Genomic DNA, 18,725 nt, shown 5'->3' with positions numbered 1-18,725 from the left:
TTTGTAAAATTTGATACCCTTTAGATCATAATTGCTCTTTATTTCATAAATTACGGTTTTATATTTTTAATTGCATAATTTCTGCATGCCCTCTTACCAGATTAAAATTGATGATCTATAATCCGGAATCGCCGAAGTCCCGACGAGTCTGGATTACGGACTTTGTACTGTATTTGCTTTGTTTTTCAAATAATGAATGCACAAGAAATACTGGTATTTTCTCATAACACTGGTCATCTCAAATCTGGACTGATAAATAAATCAAAAAAGTGATACAGAATTGAAAATTTTTCCAAGGTGTCAGGTGACGTTACACAGTTTCCTTACTTGAGACTAAATTATTTACAAAGCTCCAAAAGATTGATGATCAATCCCAAAAAATTGATTTGTGTTTAAAAGATTTCATTATGCCAAAAGGCTTCAAATCAATGTGCATGATCAATTTGAAAAGCCAGACATGCTTTAAATTAAGACAGCTGGGTATAATCATTTCATGCACATTAATCCTTTATGAGCAAATTTAAACTTAAATTTCACATTATGAGTGGGAAAATAATGAAAGACTTTTGCCATCATATCTCTGAAAAATACCTATAGTTAGCAACAGAACATTTCAAAAAAATGATGTAGATATTTTCATAGAAGACTTGAAACTAATTAACTGATTACCCGATATTTAATATAGATCTGTAGAGACATTAGGTATTTTTTTATATTTAATATAGATCTGTAGAGACATTAGGTATTTTTTTGAAGCATGCAAGCTGAAAAATATGCAGTGCCTTTGCCGGGAATCAAACCACAAACCTCTGGAATACGCGTCCAGCTTGCAGACTACCACACCACGAAGGCATGCCAAGAAGGCAGGAGAAATACCTCATATACTACCCCTTTTAAAGGGTGACTGGAGTTGTTAGGGAATTCAATCGCCAAATCCTAGGTGAGGATAATCATCATCCAACACCCTTTTAGTTCGGGTGCCACTGTAGAGACATTAGTTTTTTTTTTTTTTTTTTAAGCAGGCAGCAAGATGAAAAATATGCAGTGTCTTCACCAGAAATAGAACTACAGACCTCCACACTACGAAGGCATGCCAAAAAGGTGGGAGAAATACCTTATAGATCAATTTACCTTTTAACATGGAAACTCACTAGGATGAATATTTGATTATTTATATTTGGATCAAAACAAACTGAAAGTTCTCAACATACTCATACAAAGATTATGCTCACCATCAATAAAAACGGCAAATTACTGTCTCATTTATTTAGAGCATTTCTTGGCTTCTACTCTTATAAAAATCATGATCTGATTGAAACTCATCTCTTAGGGGATGGGAGAACATTTCCTCTAAAACTATAGCTCTAATTCGCTTATAAGTAGGAAAATTCACTTCCTTGACAAATTAGATTTTGAAAAATTTTTTATTTTGAAAATTTTCAAGTTTTTTTTTCAAGAAATTCAACACAATCAAGCTGAAAGAGAAGTTTCACTATCATGGTGAATCACTCCTAATTTTCTTTGGAAGATACTTACTGAATCAGTTAGCTGTAGTTGTTTTCTTCTGTCTAACTTGATAAATTTGATCAGTTCTTACACTTCTGAAAAAAAAAACACTTTTTTTCATTGCTTGTTGTCTTTCACCACTGCTGATTTGAGGTCATCTTCAAAGATTCATAATTTACCTTCTTAAAATGTTACAGCATCAAAACATGGAACCTTTTGTCACTAGTTATGATTTTAGAAATAATGCCATGTCCACATCATTAAGTAAACTTGGGGTTACTTTGCCTGCCTCCAGTTATTGATGTCTTGTTAATTAATTTATGGGGAACCCAATGACAAACCAAACTAATTCTTTCACATGCATGTTCTACATGAATAATTTTATGTATAGCTGCAGATCCAATGTTAAACTTCTTCTGTCTCATTTTGTTGATATGGAGAGAATCATTTTTCATACGGCCAACATATTTTCTGGGACTTATTGCTGACAAAGGTCTTAGTACATGTTTTTCAGAGAATTTCAACCTCTATGAAATTCTGTAAACCATTTCCATACAGTGACATGAGATGGAGCTTCATTCCCATGTAACTGTAGACATAAAAGACATTCTTGATTTAGTCCCACTTTAAAATCATAGAGAATCATACCACAATAATGCTCTCATGACAGTTCCATTTTCCTTCTTTCAAACATTATTCTACTGCAGATAAATCGCAATTACTGCCGTAAAGTATTGTCTACAAACACACGAGTAAATTTACACATCTAACAAATAATTTTCTTTTAGTGCATATTGTCCGTACATCTAAAAAGTTTCAGAAATTTAGGTAAATAGAACAACTTTCATGCAGTTTTTGAATAGAACAATACCTTTAAATTACAGGCTATTACATATTCCTTACAGTGCATAACCATGTGGAAGTATTTTGGATTATGTGTGCTCATTTACAATGGTACCCCCTGCATCAATTAAAAAATTCTATTGAATTTATGTTTTGCAAACCGATTACAGTTATACAGAGATGAGAACTTTTAATTCAAGATGCTTTACAGTCATTATAAAACATGCTATTTCTTTGATCTCTCTCCTTTTTTTTTTTTAATAATGCATCTTATTTGAACTGAAACATGAGACATCTTTCTACAACAGTATATATTTTCAGAATTTCTAGCATTCTGATTTCATTTTTCAGAGATTTAACTTTACATTTTGTGCACTGATAGCCAGATTTTTTTTTAACCTATTCATCTATTTTATATTTTGAAGCTTGAATTGATAGGCGACAGGTTGCCTAATAGTTCTGCATCGCTAAATGTAGTCATAAAAATTCGTGGCAAACTGAATTTCTGTAAAATACATTCATGTCCAAAATTATATCACACATTTCTCATAAACTAGGAATGATAATATTATGAATTTGTGTGGAATGAAACATAACACCATAACACATAAATAAAAAGAAAAAAACATGAATATTACATATTATATAAAACTATGGCATGAAACAATGAAAATAGTTATAATATTTTACAAGGAGAGTTCATTAAATAAATACGAATTCAGAAACATGTTAAGGCTTTTGAATTTAATATGAAATGCAAGTTCACTTGACTTGTATACACATACTAAAACCTGTTTTCATGCATGCAATAATGTTTTATCCATAGTTTGAGGAATTAAGTTCCAAATCCTCAAGGAATGCCATTTGTAGAGCACTGGAGGATGTCTCCGTGCAGCTGCTTTTTCACGGTAGCCCCGTAAGTTCTCTATTTGATTAAGATCAGGAAATTCTGCTGACCGCAATATTCGCTAATTGTCTTTACTTTAAAGAATTTCTCACCAAGGTTTGCTTCATCTAGACGAGCATTATCATAAAGAAATAAAAAATCAGATCCATATGCGTCTCTGAAAAGGCTTACATAAGGTTTTAAGATTTCATCTCACTATCTCTGGTTTGTCACAGATCTGATGAAAACATGTATGCCCATCAACCATTATTCCACCTTGTACTATAACACCTGCATTACCAAAAGAGTCACATTCCATAATGCTCGAAGGAACATTTCACATTCCTGACTCCCTTCTTATGTAAACACATTTAGAATCAGATGTTAAAATAAACAACTCATGAGTAATGCATACATGGAAATATGTTCACTCTAATGCTGATGTATCCTTTTTTTGTTTTGAAAATACTGAAACAGGTACTGTATTATCTGGCATAATATGTGTACCCTTTACTTCATGAATAAACCTGAAAGATGTATGTCATCATCTTTTGAAGTCATTCATTTTAGAGTTTTTCCCAGGTTTTTGAATAATGGTACACTGAATTTACAAAAGGGGAACAATATATCTGTGGGGGAAATGCTTGATGGAATAAATGTTCTGCAAAATGGGTAGGTTGTACTAAATGCAAATACGCACAAGAATGTCTAGCTAGGGTTTTGAGATACCTTGGGCATAATTTGAGGTAAGAGGGCACTTCTGACCCAAATAAATTAACAGAATTAGGAGTCAGATATTTTCTTTTTATTTAATAAGCCGTGATTTTGAAATGAATATCGAAGGTGTATGTAAATCACGCTTGCTTTAGTTGAAATACAGTTGATCTAGTATTCCGTTTAGTAGCAAATATGGCTCCTGCCAAACAAAATAAACACAGTTCTGGTTTTAAATGTAAAATCATTCGGTACTGAAATGGACTATCCTAGAACAAAGTATTGAGAACTGGGCCCTACAAAATCATCAGATGGATTTATTGTTAACAAGAAACAGTGTATGTTTATTTTTCTTAATGTGGGCAAAAAAAAAAAAAAAAAAAAAGTGAAAATGAAAGTGAAAATTTTAGAGCAACTTTGAGTTAGTGTAGTTGATTTATGGCACAGAATAATTTAGCTCTACAAGAAAAAAAAAAAAAAAGTTTCGCAGACTTCCAAAAGACATTATATTGATTGACTTCCGAAAGACAATATGTTGATAAGTTTCCAGAAGTATGTTATTGACTTACGAAGGCAAACAAATTATTTATTGTCACATATCAGAAACATGGATGAGAACTCAAGTAATATTTAGGAAATAAAATACGAAAACAACACACCACGAGAAATCTCAAAGCAAGCAGCCAGACGTCAAAATCCACTGTTAATTTCCTGGAAAAGCTGAGCCAGTTTTTAAACCATTTAAGTTAGGTTTTTTATGAAGTTTTGAACAAAGGTAATACTGAAAAATATTATTTGTAAAATAATAACCGTCTTACAAAATGCAATTACGACTGAGATTTTAACTGAATATGACTGAAAAGTCCTGCCTACATGAACATTCAGCAAACTCCTTGTTTAAGAGTTACCCTTGCTATGATGTTACATTATATTGGTATCCCAAAAAAGTCTGAATACTGGAGGATGTGCAAATTATGTTGTTATTCAAAATTTAGTTGGATGTGGCTACAGTAGAAATTGATCATTTGCAAAGTAAGCGAAAGAATAACATTTTTGTGAGTTTATGATTTTCATGTTATGAGCAGTGATTTTAAATAGGTAAATCACAAATTAATAAACTAAGTTCGCAGAATTTTCAGTAACAGTGCACACCGTTAGATTTAAGATTGGCCCAACCCAAATGGCTACAGATTTTCAGAAAAATAATAATAACCATTCTTTTGGGTATGTTTACAAAAGAAAGAGTAGAGTTTTATGTAAATTAAACAGTGAAGAAATAATGGAAAAAATACTTACAGCATTTATTAGAGGAACTAATTTCCCTTCTTCAGCAAGTATTTTTAAAAGCTCCATTATTAATGGTAAGTAATTATGTTTCCTTCTTATATTTTCAATCTAAAGAGGAAAAACAATGTTTAGAGGATAAGTTAACACAAGCAACATGAAATCTACTATTTTTTAACAAAAGATTAAAGTTAGTGTAATAGCTGTTTTAATAAGTAATGCCAAAAAATAATAATAATAATAATAAAAAATAATTTATTACATTTTGCTAATATAAAACTTCACAGCTAATTTTCAATTTGAGTGTGATGGTGATAGTTAATATTATAAATTTGTGTAAAATGTGTCAATGTCTTGAGGGTAGAGAAAACAAAGCTGGCATCCCAAGTAGCAGGGCAATGTTGTAACGATGTTGCAAACTGGTCACGAGTCGTGTTGTAAAAATGTTGCAATATGTCATCTTTAAAATGCTCAGATGTCCGCAAAACTCCACTGTTTTGCAACCGTTGCAAAGACGTCTTTATTACATTTTTGCAGATGAGGTTTTAGTCGCGTAGACATTATTGGGTCTTTCGGAGGTTATATTTTGGTTGTGAAAGCATCGTATCACGACGTCTTAACGACGCCTAAATGTTCACAAAATTCCACCATTTTGCAACAGTTGTCAAAATGTCGTTATCATGTCCTTGTGTACATATTGTCCATGTGTACATATTGATTTACACAGAAAAATGAGCTTAATAATTAATATATTTTTATTCATTTTTAAAATTTTGTATTCCTAGTACTTTTCTAAAGTTTAAATATTTTATCGTTTCCTGAAAACCAGAAGATAATAAATTTTTTTCTCTTTAGACTAAATATGCATAATTAATAATAGCCTTAATTATTTTTAGTATTTTAAACTATAGTTTTTAAATAACTCAAGTTCTAAGTTATGATTATTTAAGATTTCATTTTTTTTCATTAAGTGAGAGTAATTATGAAAGTGGTTATTATAAATATATAACATTAATAGTAGGTTTAAGTAAATAAAACTCAATTAGCCATAAATAAAAGTAAAGATATATATGTGGGTTAAAAAAAAGAGCGTTTCCGATAACAACATTAACAGATTTATTTCTGTTAAATCTCAGAGACATTAAAAATTGCCCCTGTCATGATAAATTAGGAAGTGGTTCTTAAGGTAACATAATCAGTATTTTACCTGAACTCAAGTATAAATTTATTCATGTTTCACAGTAAAAAATATAACTATTAACTTCTATATCTCTAAGATATGCAAATGAAAGACTGTATAAAGTAGTTAATAAATGTGATAAAAAATATTTCATACAAAAATATACCTAAATATAATAACTTCCCATATTCATATCTAAAATGAAATAATAACCTAACAAACAACATACATAACAGCACTATTTAAGAAAAAACACGAACTAGTAGTGTTTGAAAGTATAAATAGTAGAAGGAAGGTAACAGAACTAAAATTTCCAATTAATAAAAAAATATTTGTGTTTTTTTAATAGTAAGCAATTAAAAGTGCAATAATTATGGATTGCAGTATTTACTAGTAATGCTGATGTTTCTTAACATTATTTCTTTTGATCATATGTTAATGTATTTACTTATTTTTAGTTTCTACATTTTAGATTAGTGGTAGATTACAATGATTATATTTCATGCACTTTTTATAATAAATAACTTTCCTTTTGTTACTGTACAGAAATAATTTAAATAATATAGTATACAATAGTATAAACTAAGTACGTTAAAGTAAGCTCTTTGTTAAATAGCACACGATGAAACTTTTTGCTTCTATTTATTATGAATTTCTTTGTTATCACAAGCACATAAAAGGTAAGCGAAGAAAATAGAATATACTTAAATTTAATAAAAAATAAAACCTAATTTCCAACATTCATTTATTGAGATAATCTAATACCTAACGGCAATATTAAAAAAAAAAAAAAATGTAAATTACACAGTGTTTGGAAGAATAGATACCAAACGAAAAGTAATAAAACTGCAATTTGCAATCAATAAAAATTATTTAGTGTTTTTTAATATTACACAATTAAATATCACATAATTATAGATTACAATATTCCATAGAAATGCTGGAAACTGGTGTTTCCTTAACACCAGTTTTTCGATCATACATTTCATACACTGTTTAAAATCATTAACCTTTTTTGCATACTATACAAAGGACAACACACTATAAAATGTGCCTTATTATTAATTTTAACTATTACATATATCTAATTCATCTTCAGCAGTCATATTAAGTACTGGCACCAGTCCAATGATTTCTTTGTATTTTGAAAATAATGAACATACCATAACAGCTTGAATTGTTGTTGCTTCTGTATTGACTGCATTTTCAGCAAAACCAGAAAGTGCCTTACCGTTGTATGTTATTTTTGGTTTTATATGAATTAATTCTGAGACCCAACCTTTCAATATGAACACAATAATCGATTAATATGAATGATATGCGATAAAGCACTTAGAACATCATAACCAAAGCACAAAGCTAATAAGGGTATCCAAATATTGCACTGCTGGAACCACAAAGATTGGAGAACACCATCGAAACACATAAAACACCAAAACACAACACTATTTCAAGAACACTATATTCAGGATTAGCCATTGTAGCATTCCTATAGAGCAGATATTCACAAACAAAATAAGCACAAATTCAGCATTCTCACGATGATTTCTCCTCAATTCAGAGGCTTCCAAATACGAGCTCACAGCAATGGAATTTCACTCACCGAAGGCAGCTGAAGTAATTAGATACAGAACAATGAGAAGATTCACAATTTGCTCTTTGATGGTCAGTGAATTACATTTACTTTTAATATAAGCAATGTTATTTATATCAGTCATTGCTCGATTCAATTTCTAACATGAAGTCAGTCTTTTCAAACGCCTTACAGATGGCATCTTTACCAAATTACTTGAAAGAACTGCTAGAATCTCAATTAATTGTGCAGTTATTTGTTCGAATTTGGCAGCTAGCCAAAGCGCGCAAATCTCGAGATGTGCGTTTATATAAGCATCTAGTAAATAATATACCGTTCTGCTTCTCCTGACTATCGATGAGTTTTATGTCATATATATATTGTGTGTCTGTGGTAAGAACCATAGACCTGTTATATACTAAACAGAGTATCGCCATTCAAAACCGGGTGAAAAAGCGGCACAGGAATGAGCTGCAGGAGTTTGGGCATGAAATGGAACTGAAACCAGACTTTGGCATACTATCGCCATGGCTGGCGATTTTTTCTTCTCTTTTCTCTCAGTTCGAAATGCGAACTTGGAAAGATGCCATTTCGCAGAAGCTGCTGTTGAATTTGCAGAAGAGGTTAGTTCAATAAACACCAGCCAAAATTAATAATTTCCCTAAAATTGGACACTTTATTTTAAAATTTAATTTAATTTGAAATTTTAATTTTCAAAATTTAAATAATTTTCATGCTGTAGAATAATATTTTGTAATATGTCCATCGGCATCTACAAAATTTAAAATAAAATAAAAAAAACTGGAGAGAACAAACTAAATAATAAACTAATAACAAAATAAATAAATAAAAAAGAAGGTTTTTTTAGTACTTAGGACAGAATAAAAAATAAAAAAAAAATAGATAACATAAGAAAAATGAGTGAAATCAGAAAATAGTACAAAAAGGAAATTTAATATTAATACGAAAAGGAAATTTAATGTTAATACGGTGTATTACAGAGAACTACAAAGTAGGCAAATCAAAGTGAGAAAGATATTAAATTAAATGAACTAAAAATGTAGGGCTTTTACGTTTCTTTCCAGGTGTAATTAGAAGTTTATTTTCACCCATTGTTGATACTTCGCGCTTAATTTTTGTTAATTGTATAACTCCGATACTCCAGTATCTTGCAATGTTCTCTTCAAAACTTGAGGAAGAGAACTACTAAAGAGTTCACTGAAGCTTCAGAAGCGCAAATTTCAGCGACATTGTACACTATTTGACGTGCCTGAGACTTTAAAGGTTGACTTTTCTTAAACTGGAAGGGCATTTAAAAAAATTCGTGATTAACAAAGCACTACGAAAATCAAGCTAAATAAAAGCAAATATGAACAAATACCAGTACAAAAGATATAACAACGAGAATAAAATTAGCTAATAGTAATAATATAAGGCTTAAGAAAAGATGCGTGCAGCTGGAATGAAACCGAGAAGACGAATGATAAACTCTTTTCCCTTCAGCCAACAGTCACCAAAAACAAAATAACAATAAAGCAACCCTTAGTTCGTCTTTATTTGAAATATACTAGCCCTGTTGCTATAGCGACCGCCACCCACCAGACTGTTCTTACCGTAGACAGACAGTAGGACAGCCATTAAATATGCATCGTCTTTTAACGGAATTCTTAAAATCGCCCCATTTTTATCCGTGAATACATCTTCACGCCCAATCATAGCTTCACGAAAATTGTACTTTTTGCACTGTATGCGGCAAAATATTTCATATAATGTTACCATATTAATTCAAATAAATTCGTCCATACTTCAAAAATAGTAAATAAAGTCATATTTCAGTAAGGAAATAATTGCTGACATGTGATTTGCATTGATTTTGGAAATATGATTTTTTAAAATATATAAAATGCATAATTTAATAACTTACTTTATAGATTAGTCTCATTTTAAAATATTTTGCTATAATATTTAAAAAAATATTTCACGTATAAATTATTTTAACAAATTGTAAACAATTATTTAGCACACATTTTTAGTACTAATTAAATTTAATAAATCAAAAGTATTTATATTAAATTTATATTTCATTAGATGAATATACCTTAGATAAATATATTTAGATGAAATAAAGTAATGAAACATTGCAGAGTAAATCTTATGCGGTCTTCAGATTCTTGAAAGGGCAGATTTAGTCTCTTTTTATCTTAAAAGTAGCGCTGATGAACTACGGAAAAAATGCTAAAATGACTACGTCTAAAAGCGGTCATATCATGACGTTTCAGTGACGTCGACAAATTGCCAAGATGCAACGGCAAATATTTTGCAGCTTCACAACATTGTAAAGACGTCGTAAAAGTTACCACGACCACTCTGCAACTTCTCGGACCAGTTTGCAATGTCTTGTGCTACTTGAGATTATATTAAAGAAGGGGGAGGGGAGACTGAAGATGCTGATATCATTCACAAATTATTTTTAATCTCCTATTATGTTTAGTGAAAAGTTTACTGATCCAAATCTTTTATGAATTCGATATTTTATTATTTATTCACATTTTATGCTGATTTTGTTGGAGTATCTCAAAGTTTAAAAAATTAACTCATATCTACTCAAGCCAAGTCAATTTAAGTATAATTTTATAAGCTTACTTAACAATTTAACAAATAATTAGAATGAAAAACATTTTAAAAAGTGGACGAATGAGGGAAAGAATTGCTCACTTTACTTCGCAAATAAATCAGTAAATGTCAAAACGGGTTATTTAACATTTTTTTAAAAATGTGATTATTGGTGGGAATACATCACTACATGAAGCTTGCCAAAGCAAAAATTAAGCTTTCAGCACAATGCCTAAGGGTGAAATGGAAGGTTGGAACTCACAGAATTTTTTAAAAAGGAATGTGTGTGCACTCACGACTTACTTTTACTACTCTTTCCATCAATCTGTAGAGCCCTCTTCCCTTGTGGACTTTCTCATTAGTCTGTGATTACGGTTCCCACTGGCCAATTGTTTATGTCGCAGAGACTCATTTCTAGTTTGTTCATGTAGCTGCTCTTGATAGCTGTTTCCGATAATTTATAATGGAATCCGATTTTGCTGAATTAAATGAAAACCCAACAGAGGGAGACAAAATGGAAAAATAATCAGGACTTTCACAAGAGGAATGTAATAAAGAGAGCAAGGGTGATCGGAGTATAAAATCAACATCCTTCTTGAAAGGTCAAAGTTGAAATACATAAATTTCACATTTGACTGCTCTAGGGTATATTCCACCCCCTTCAGATAAAAAATGATCAATTTACATATTTTGAATTAGGCTAGGCTAGAGGACATGGTTTTTTCTTTCAGGAAAAAATATCATTAATTTATGTATTTCAAATTAGGACCTTTTGGGGTTATTTTGTTTCTTGGATTTCCCCAAGCTGGCATAGGTGGTATGTATAGATCAAGGTCTATTCAGTATAGACCTTGGGTTTTATTGATACCCAAGGTCTATTCTGTATAATCCATGGGTATCTATGCAACTATAATTGAAAGGGTTTTTCCAAAAAATACAAGGTAAAACCTAGAATGGGTTTGTTGCCATTTTTTTTTAACTGAGTTATTTCTATCAGAAAGAGCTTTAATTTTGTATTTTTTGCAAATAAAGTACAAAGTCAGAAACTGGGGGTTTCCCCAGTTTCTGACTTTGTACTTTAATACTACTTACTATAATACTTAGTTTGTACTTATAATACTTACTTTGTACTTTAATACTATTTACTATAATACTTAGGCATTTGTACTTTAATACTACTTACTATAATACTTAGGCATTTGTACTTTAATACTACTTACTTACTATAATTCCTAAATTCCTACGTCCTCCTCAATGTTTACATGATACTTTGAACCAGGCAGTACATTTTTCATTTGTGAAAGAAACAAAAGTGAAACACAATTTTTTAAAAAATGACCAAATAAACTGAGCTGAAGACATTTCAGATAATTTTATGGAAATCATAAAGAAGATAAACTTCTATAGAATTACCATAATGTGCATGGCTTATATTCAAGAGAAATCAAATATCTTCATTTATCAAACAGTAATTTAGTTTTAATAGGGATTTTGACAATAATGTTTTGAAGTATTGATGGTATTGCTATTTTTTTCCAATGGATGTACATATCAAAACAAGAGCCACACGTTGTTAAGAATCTTATCAAACTAAGAAGCTGATGAGTGGCATTAAAAATGGCTGAAACTGATAAAATTGAAATTTGTTTTCCTATCAGGGGTAACCCTTTATTACATGATCAAGATTTCAAAACAATCAAACACATCAGAAGAACTAACTGGATATGAACAGATACTGATCAAATCAAGCAGTTCAAGAACAAGCATACTAGGAAAGACAATAAAGTAATATTCAAGAGACCCATGTAAAGGAACCTCCTTTCATACGTGGTTTCAGATAAGATACATTTACCCTAAAAAAAACCTAGCACTCTCAAAACTTTGGTGGACCAACTAGAATTTAGTGAAGGAAACAATTTGATTAACAGAAATAAGGTAGTGGATGTTCAAAAGTGCAATTAATATATATTGGCCAAGCATAGAGACTTTTATGACATCAAGAAGTGGCTGACAACAGCAACAGAAAGCGGCAAAGATAATGGTGATGAAGATAAGAAAGGCTTTATTATTATTACAAAATTTTTTGCCTTTTCCTACTTATTGCTTACTATTATATTTTTAACAGCTCCTCAATGCTTTCAGACTTGTTTTTCTAATAAAATAAAATTTAATTATTATTATTTTTTTTTTTACAATTCACAGACTGTACCTTATTTTTTTAACAGTTTTTCTAAAACTATATTTTTTTTACTGTAAGATTTATTTTTATAAACAGCGACAAATTTTTCGTAACAGTGAGAGTTTTTCCTATTCTGTGCCCCATCTGGGAAAAAAAAAAAAAAAAAAATTGCTACAAGTTGTTAAAAAGGGATAAGAATAAATTTTCTGAAATTCTGTGGTGGGGTCCATGAACAACTAAACTGTTTAAATAATTCTTCATTTCATGGATCCTAGTTGTATTAATGACATATTTTTTTTTGTTGACTTCTGTCATTCTTATGGAGAGCACAAGAGGTTTTTGTTGCTCCTGCAAAGTTTGATTTGTCAGATAACTTCTTTTTTACATCTACTGATTTAAATACTACATGGGTGAATAACACTTGAGCTTAAGTGAATCATTTTTTGTTGTGCTTTTCTGTAGACAGTTCTGAGATGAGTTATATGTTGCATATCAATTGTATATACCATATTTATTTCTGCTGTTTTTATTCATGAAATATATATGCAATATTATTATGAAAATTTTAGTACGTACAGAAAAAATCTTGAAAACTAACAATACTGCCCTATTAAGCTGTATTATTAAGCATTGAGCAGCAGATATCATTACGCAAAAAAACATTCTTTTCTAATATTAGCAAATCATACACAGAATCAAACAAAAATAAAACAAAAATCACCTTTTGAAAAGTATAAGAAACATTGTTATTGAATATAATTTACATAATGCAAGCAAATCACATCTTATGCACACACTTAATAAATGTGACATCTTGGATATACAATCATAAATTCGGCAATTACCCAGAACACTTGTTTTTATTTATACCGAACAAAAATTATGTTTGTGGTTAATTTATTTACATGCTCTTGATTTTGTTTAAAGGATTTACATAATAAAGTAGTTAAAATAAAAGTATAGCACACTGCATATCTTTTAAGAAGTTGTTATATTAATTTGAATTAATGGGTACAAATGTCAAAAAAAATACAATACAAAGTCCGTAATCCGGACGTCCATTATCCGGAATGATCTATAATCCGGATCTCAAAACCACAAATTTACGCAAGTGCGTTTGATGCGTATTTAAAGCGTTTACCCATGCAAGCTTCCGATAGTGAAGAAAGTTACATTGAAAGAAATGTTTAATAAAATAAACAAATAAATATTACGCCTTTTTTTTTTGAAAATTTTGATACTCTTTAGATCATAATTGCTCTTTATTTCATAAATTATGGTTTCATATTTTTAATTGTATAATTTCTCCATGCCATCTAACCAGATTTAAATTGATGATTTATAATCTGGAAAAACCCCTAATCTAGAATCGTCAAAGTTCCGACGAGTCCGGATTACGGATTTTGTATTGTACTGAATATAGTATATACATAACCTATAAATGTCAGTTGAATAAGTTATGGATAATGTTTTCTGCAAATAAAAAAATTCTTTGCTTAATATTAGACAGTAAAATTCTCAACAAAATTACAAGTTTTAATGTCAGAGCCTAAGTAAATAAAAATTAATTTCACTGTTTAAGCTTAAATAAGTGTACTTGGACAAATGAAAAGTAACTCTACTGTTTAATTTTGTTAAAAAAAGTGTGTTTTATTTTTATTGCAATATAACAGTATGAAGTAAAATTAAACAAAAAAGCAAAATTATTTTATCTATTATAGAATACAAGATATCTGCAATTTTAGTGTTCTCTAAAATCTGAATATATGAATGATGAAATTGCAGCATTTGTTGTAAAGAAAAACTTTTCACTTAAAATTAGTGTTACAGTTTACACTTAAACTTACTGTTAACTAAATCTCTAATAAATTTGGAATCAATTAATAATTTTATTATATTTCTTAATGTCAGTACTTACCTTATACCTCTTCTGCTTTTGTTCTTCTTCAGCTAGTAGCATATGGATTTTGCTTATTTCACTTTGTGTTTCTTCAACCTCCATTCCACCAGCCTGTTTAAAGAAATGACACATTTGATTTTTTTTTTTTTTTTTTTTTTTTTTAAAATAGCACAGTGCTACTCATTTTCAAGTAATAAGGCACGAACATATATTCAAAGTAATGCAGTTTTTAATTTTGATAAAGGAACTGTCACGAAAGAAGTATGAAATTATATGCACGGATAATATATGTGCTACTAAAAATTTAAAATAGTTTGTTTCATTTCTCTTGTATTAACTCTGGTTTGTAAATTCCTGATTATGCAGATTTCTTAAAAAAAAAAAAAAAAAAAAAAATTTACAATTCCAATAATTTGTAAAGAGTGCACCATGAAAAATATCACAGAACTTGAAGAAGCAAATGCATGTAAAAATGGAAGTCCCCCCCAGCATTCCAGGTAGTAATATGCATATTCCAGGTATTGACATGCATGTATCATGCGACACAGCAGACAGAATAGCCACTTCTACAGTAGTTTAATTTGTTCCACAGCCTTTTAAATTCAGCACACTGAATCTGTTAAAATAATTCACTGCAAATTTTGATTAAGTTCCAGAAAATCACTTACAAGCATAAAATCTATTACTCATTGATATAGAAAAATTTTAAAGTATGCACTGTTTGTGCCCTTGGAAGATCTATCTCATGTACATGAAGAATAAACTGAACATGTCTGCAGCACCTTTGAATAAAATCCAAGGAAATCAATAATGGATACACATTTTTTAACAGTAAAATTTGATAAAGCAAACCTTCTCCACAATAAATGTGACAGTTTTGTCTACTGAATCATGTGGTACACACTAATTTTCTGAGTAAATTAACTGCTAGAAAAAACTTCAAATCCTTCATATCCATGTTTTATTGCAATATATTTAGCTGAACTTTAAAAAATAAAAAAATAAATTACAGTACCTGCCACTTAATGTGATTGTGGCTAATGTTATCTTTCAGATAATTATTATTGAACTGGCTATGGCCTACCCATTTGCATAAGAAAATACATAACGTATTGTGATCAACAATTCAGTTAATGTTATCAAGATAATAATACAGTACAAAGTCCAGATCTGGACTCGTCAAGACTCCTACGATTCCGGTTTTTGGATATTAGATCATCAATTTAAATCTAGTAAGATGGCATGTAGAAATAATAAAATTAAAAATATGAGATTGTGATTTATGAAATAACGAAGTATTTATGATCTAAAGGGTGTCAAAATTTACAAAAAAAGCTTAATATTAATTTTTTTACTTTATTAAACATTTCTTTTAAGTTGTTTGAATTGCTTTGTTTTTTGTGCTAATACTTTCTCTTTAATTCCATAGACAGACATAATTTCTTATACAGTTACAAAGTTCCATTACTAAAGTTCTGTAATTGCTGTGCCTAGAATTTGGACTAACATGTCACTCGGAAATTTTTTCTTCTTTTTGTCACTCTGTCTGTAGCGGTATTTTCTGGATTTAGAATCATACTACAGAGTTCGCCATCTGGTAATTTCTATCTGGTAATTGATTGATGATTGAGGAGCATTGTCATCACAGTGAAAAACTTCTTTTATATCCTCTTCATTTATTACTGCTTCTCCACATTTCTTAACAAAATCCACTAATTGGAAAATTTCACCTTTGGTTTGTGACATCCAAAAACTCTCAGATTCGCTATTATCATAAAATTTAGCTATCGTTCACTATACATATTTGGCTATGCATTACGAGATTGGCAACTAAAAACAAGTTGTTCCACTAAATTTTATCTTGCTTCTATCACACACTGTGACAGTTAAGCCTGATTTGTATTAATTTAGTTTCTTATTATATTTATGCCTATTTCTTGCACATGCTAAATGCTTATCTGAGTCCTGAATAAATAAATTCCCACATGTAATTAAGGCTTATTGAGAAGCCTTAAGCACCTGATGCAAACTCGGTGGCTCCTAAATTCTGCTACTAAGCCCTTGCTTTCTTTCCTAAATTCTGCAGAATTTAGGGAAGACAAAATTCCCTTTAACTTCCCTAAATTCTCCCGCCCAGTGCGGCCACATGAACTCTGGTTCACACGGCGCTGGTTCTGGGTTTATGTGAATAACAAATGACATATCAATTATTCTTAATTCAAATAGCACTAAATATAATATTTTGGCCTATGAGTATCATTAACAAAATCTACTTTTAGCATATGGAAATTATTGTTAAATTTTTCCTGTCAACATTTCTTAGCGCATTTAACTTAAATCTGTAATCCTCACCAAGCGTAATGTCAACATAAAAGGTTATTATAGTGTTTCTCAATTACTAATATTAAAAAAAAATTTTTAGGTATCGCTCCTTGAGTCATTACTCAAGTTGTCATATGTTGATAAACATGCGGTGATGAAAGCAAAATATAATAAATAATGATTCGCTAGATTGGCATCACGGATATAAAATATTAATAAGTGTAAAATCAACGATGTATCTGTAGAATGTTTCAGTTTGAGATATATGACAGGCAGCTACAGAGTCAAGTTAATGATCATATAAATTTATGTTGAAATGATTGTTTTTTCAATAACGAGGTATTTCATTTATTGCCAAAGTAAAATAAAAAACCAGGACTCTCCAGATTTTTTATTATGTGTGTGTGTGGGGGGGGGGGTGTCAAATGCACATGCATACAGCACACACACACACACAAAAAAAAAAAAAAAAAAAAAAAAAAAAAAAACTGTTGGTACTTGCCTTTGAAATCCGGATTTTAGATAATTCTGGATCTCAGACTTTGTACTGTAAAAATTTATTTTTGATTTAACTGCTTGTAATATTCCAGTAACAGAACATCCATTATGAAAATTATAATATCCTGAAATCTATTACTGCATGTTTCAAGTCAATATTGGCATGGCCACTTCCCACTGTAATATTATTACAGGTATATCAATGTAGATTTTTCGTATGTAACAAGACCCTGCCCGCTAACAGTGAATCTGTCTTTTGGGTAACATCCTATTGCAATTAATAATAGTAGAAAGATATAATAAATGTGATTTATTCTGTAAACAAAAACACATTTCTTCTTTTAGTAGATTTAACATATCTATGTTTTCAATGAACTTCTAACTGGGTTATTTGAATTTCATACAACAGACTTTATTTTTTTTATTAGGACTTACAGGTAGCTTGGATAACAGCACATTTCTTTAATTGGTGGTTTAATAATATGTCAATTCAGTATTTTTTACATTTATATACAAGCTCATTTGGGGATGTAAAAAATAAAATTCCAATTTTCAGAAAATTCAGCAAGGCATTTTGACGGCAATTTTTTCTTATATGTATATGCAAATAAATGTTTTTATAATAAACACAAACCATAAATGTCTTCAAATGTTTTTAGATAAATTCTAACTTTTGGATTATAGTACATTGTCTCTTAAAATTAATTTTCAGTTTGCATAATGAATTTAATTTCCGACAATTTTTCAACAATGAATTCCAAATGCACATACCAGCTTCACTTCAGTGGAACAAGAAAGCTAATTTAGATCAGAACACATGCAGAAGAAAAGAAATAGAAACAGACAAATTTCACAGTCCAAGAAATTCTATCTTAATAAATAAAAATTTCAATTCTAGCACACTTTGTTACCTATTAGTAGTATTATGGTACTTGGTTTTACCAGGTGACTGAAGCAGCAAGAAAAAAATATTGCCAAATTTAGAAGCCATAAAAAAACTTAGAACTAATGGAATTTTAACAAAAATGTTAAAAAACACTTTATTTTCAAAAATGTGTATTCTTAAAAAAAAAAAAAAAAAAAAGAGCTGCAATTTACTTTTTAGGTTAGCCCTATACCTCTTTTGACTAACAGTATAGAAATCTTACCACAGGCAGAAATGTGATTTTTGAAACAGTGAAGGTCTTTCTTTTTCGCACAGTATTTTACACTGCATCTTCAGATGCC

General features: G+C 30.0%; 1 protein-coding gene across 1 annotated transcript in view; it reads right to left on the bottom strand.

Moving 5' to 3' along the window:
- The window catches only part of Uch-L5 (ubiquitin carboxy-terminal hydrolase L5), a 61,345-nt gene that overhangs the window by 3,294 nt on the left and 39,326 nt on the right, over nucleotides 1–18,725 (bottom strand). Inside the window, exons 9-10 of the mRNA XM_035353344.2 lie at nucleotides 14,697–14,789; nucleotides 5,246–5,344 (exon numbers count right to left, since the gene is read on the bottom strand). Of these exons, the coding sequence (XP_035209235.1) occupies nucleotides 5,246–5,344; nucleotides 14,697–14,789 (192 nt within the window). The remainder of the gene's footprint in view (nucleotides 1–5,245; nucleotides 5,345–14,696; nucleotides 14,790–18,725) is intronic.

This window comes from Stegodyphus dumicola, chromosome 2, assembly GCF_044657685.1.
Source record: "Stegodyphus dumicola isolate Sdum_Otavi_A_Nest chromosome 2, ASM4465768v1".
NCBI classification, from domain to species: Eukaryota; Metazoa; Arthropoda; class Arachnida; order Araneae; family Eresidae; genus Stegodyphus; species Stegodyphus dumicola.
The sequence above is the reverse complement of the archived record's forward strand: the minus strand, read 5'-3'. Positions and strand labels throughout refer to the sequence as shown.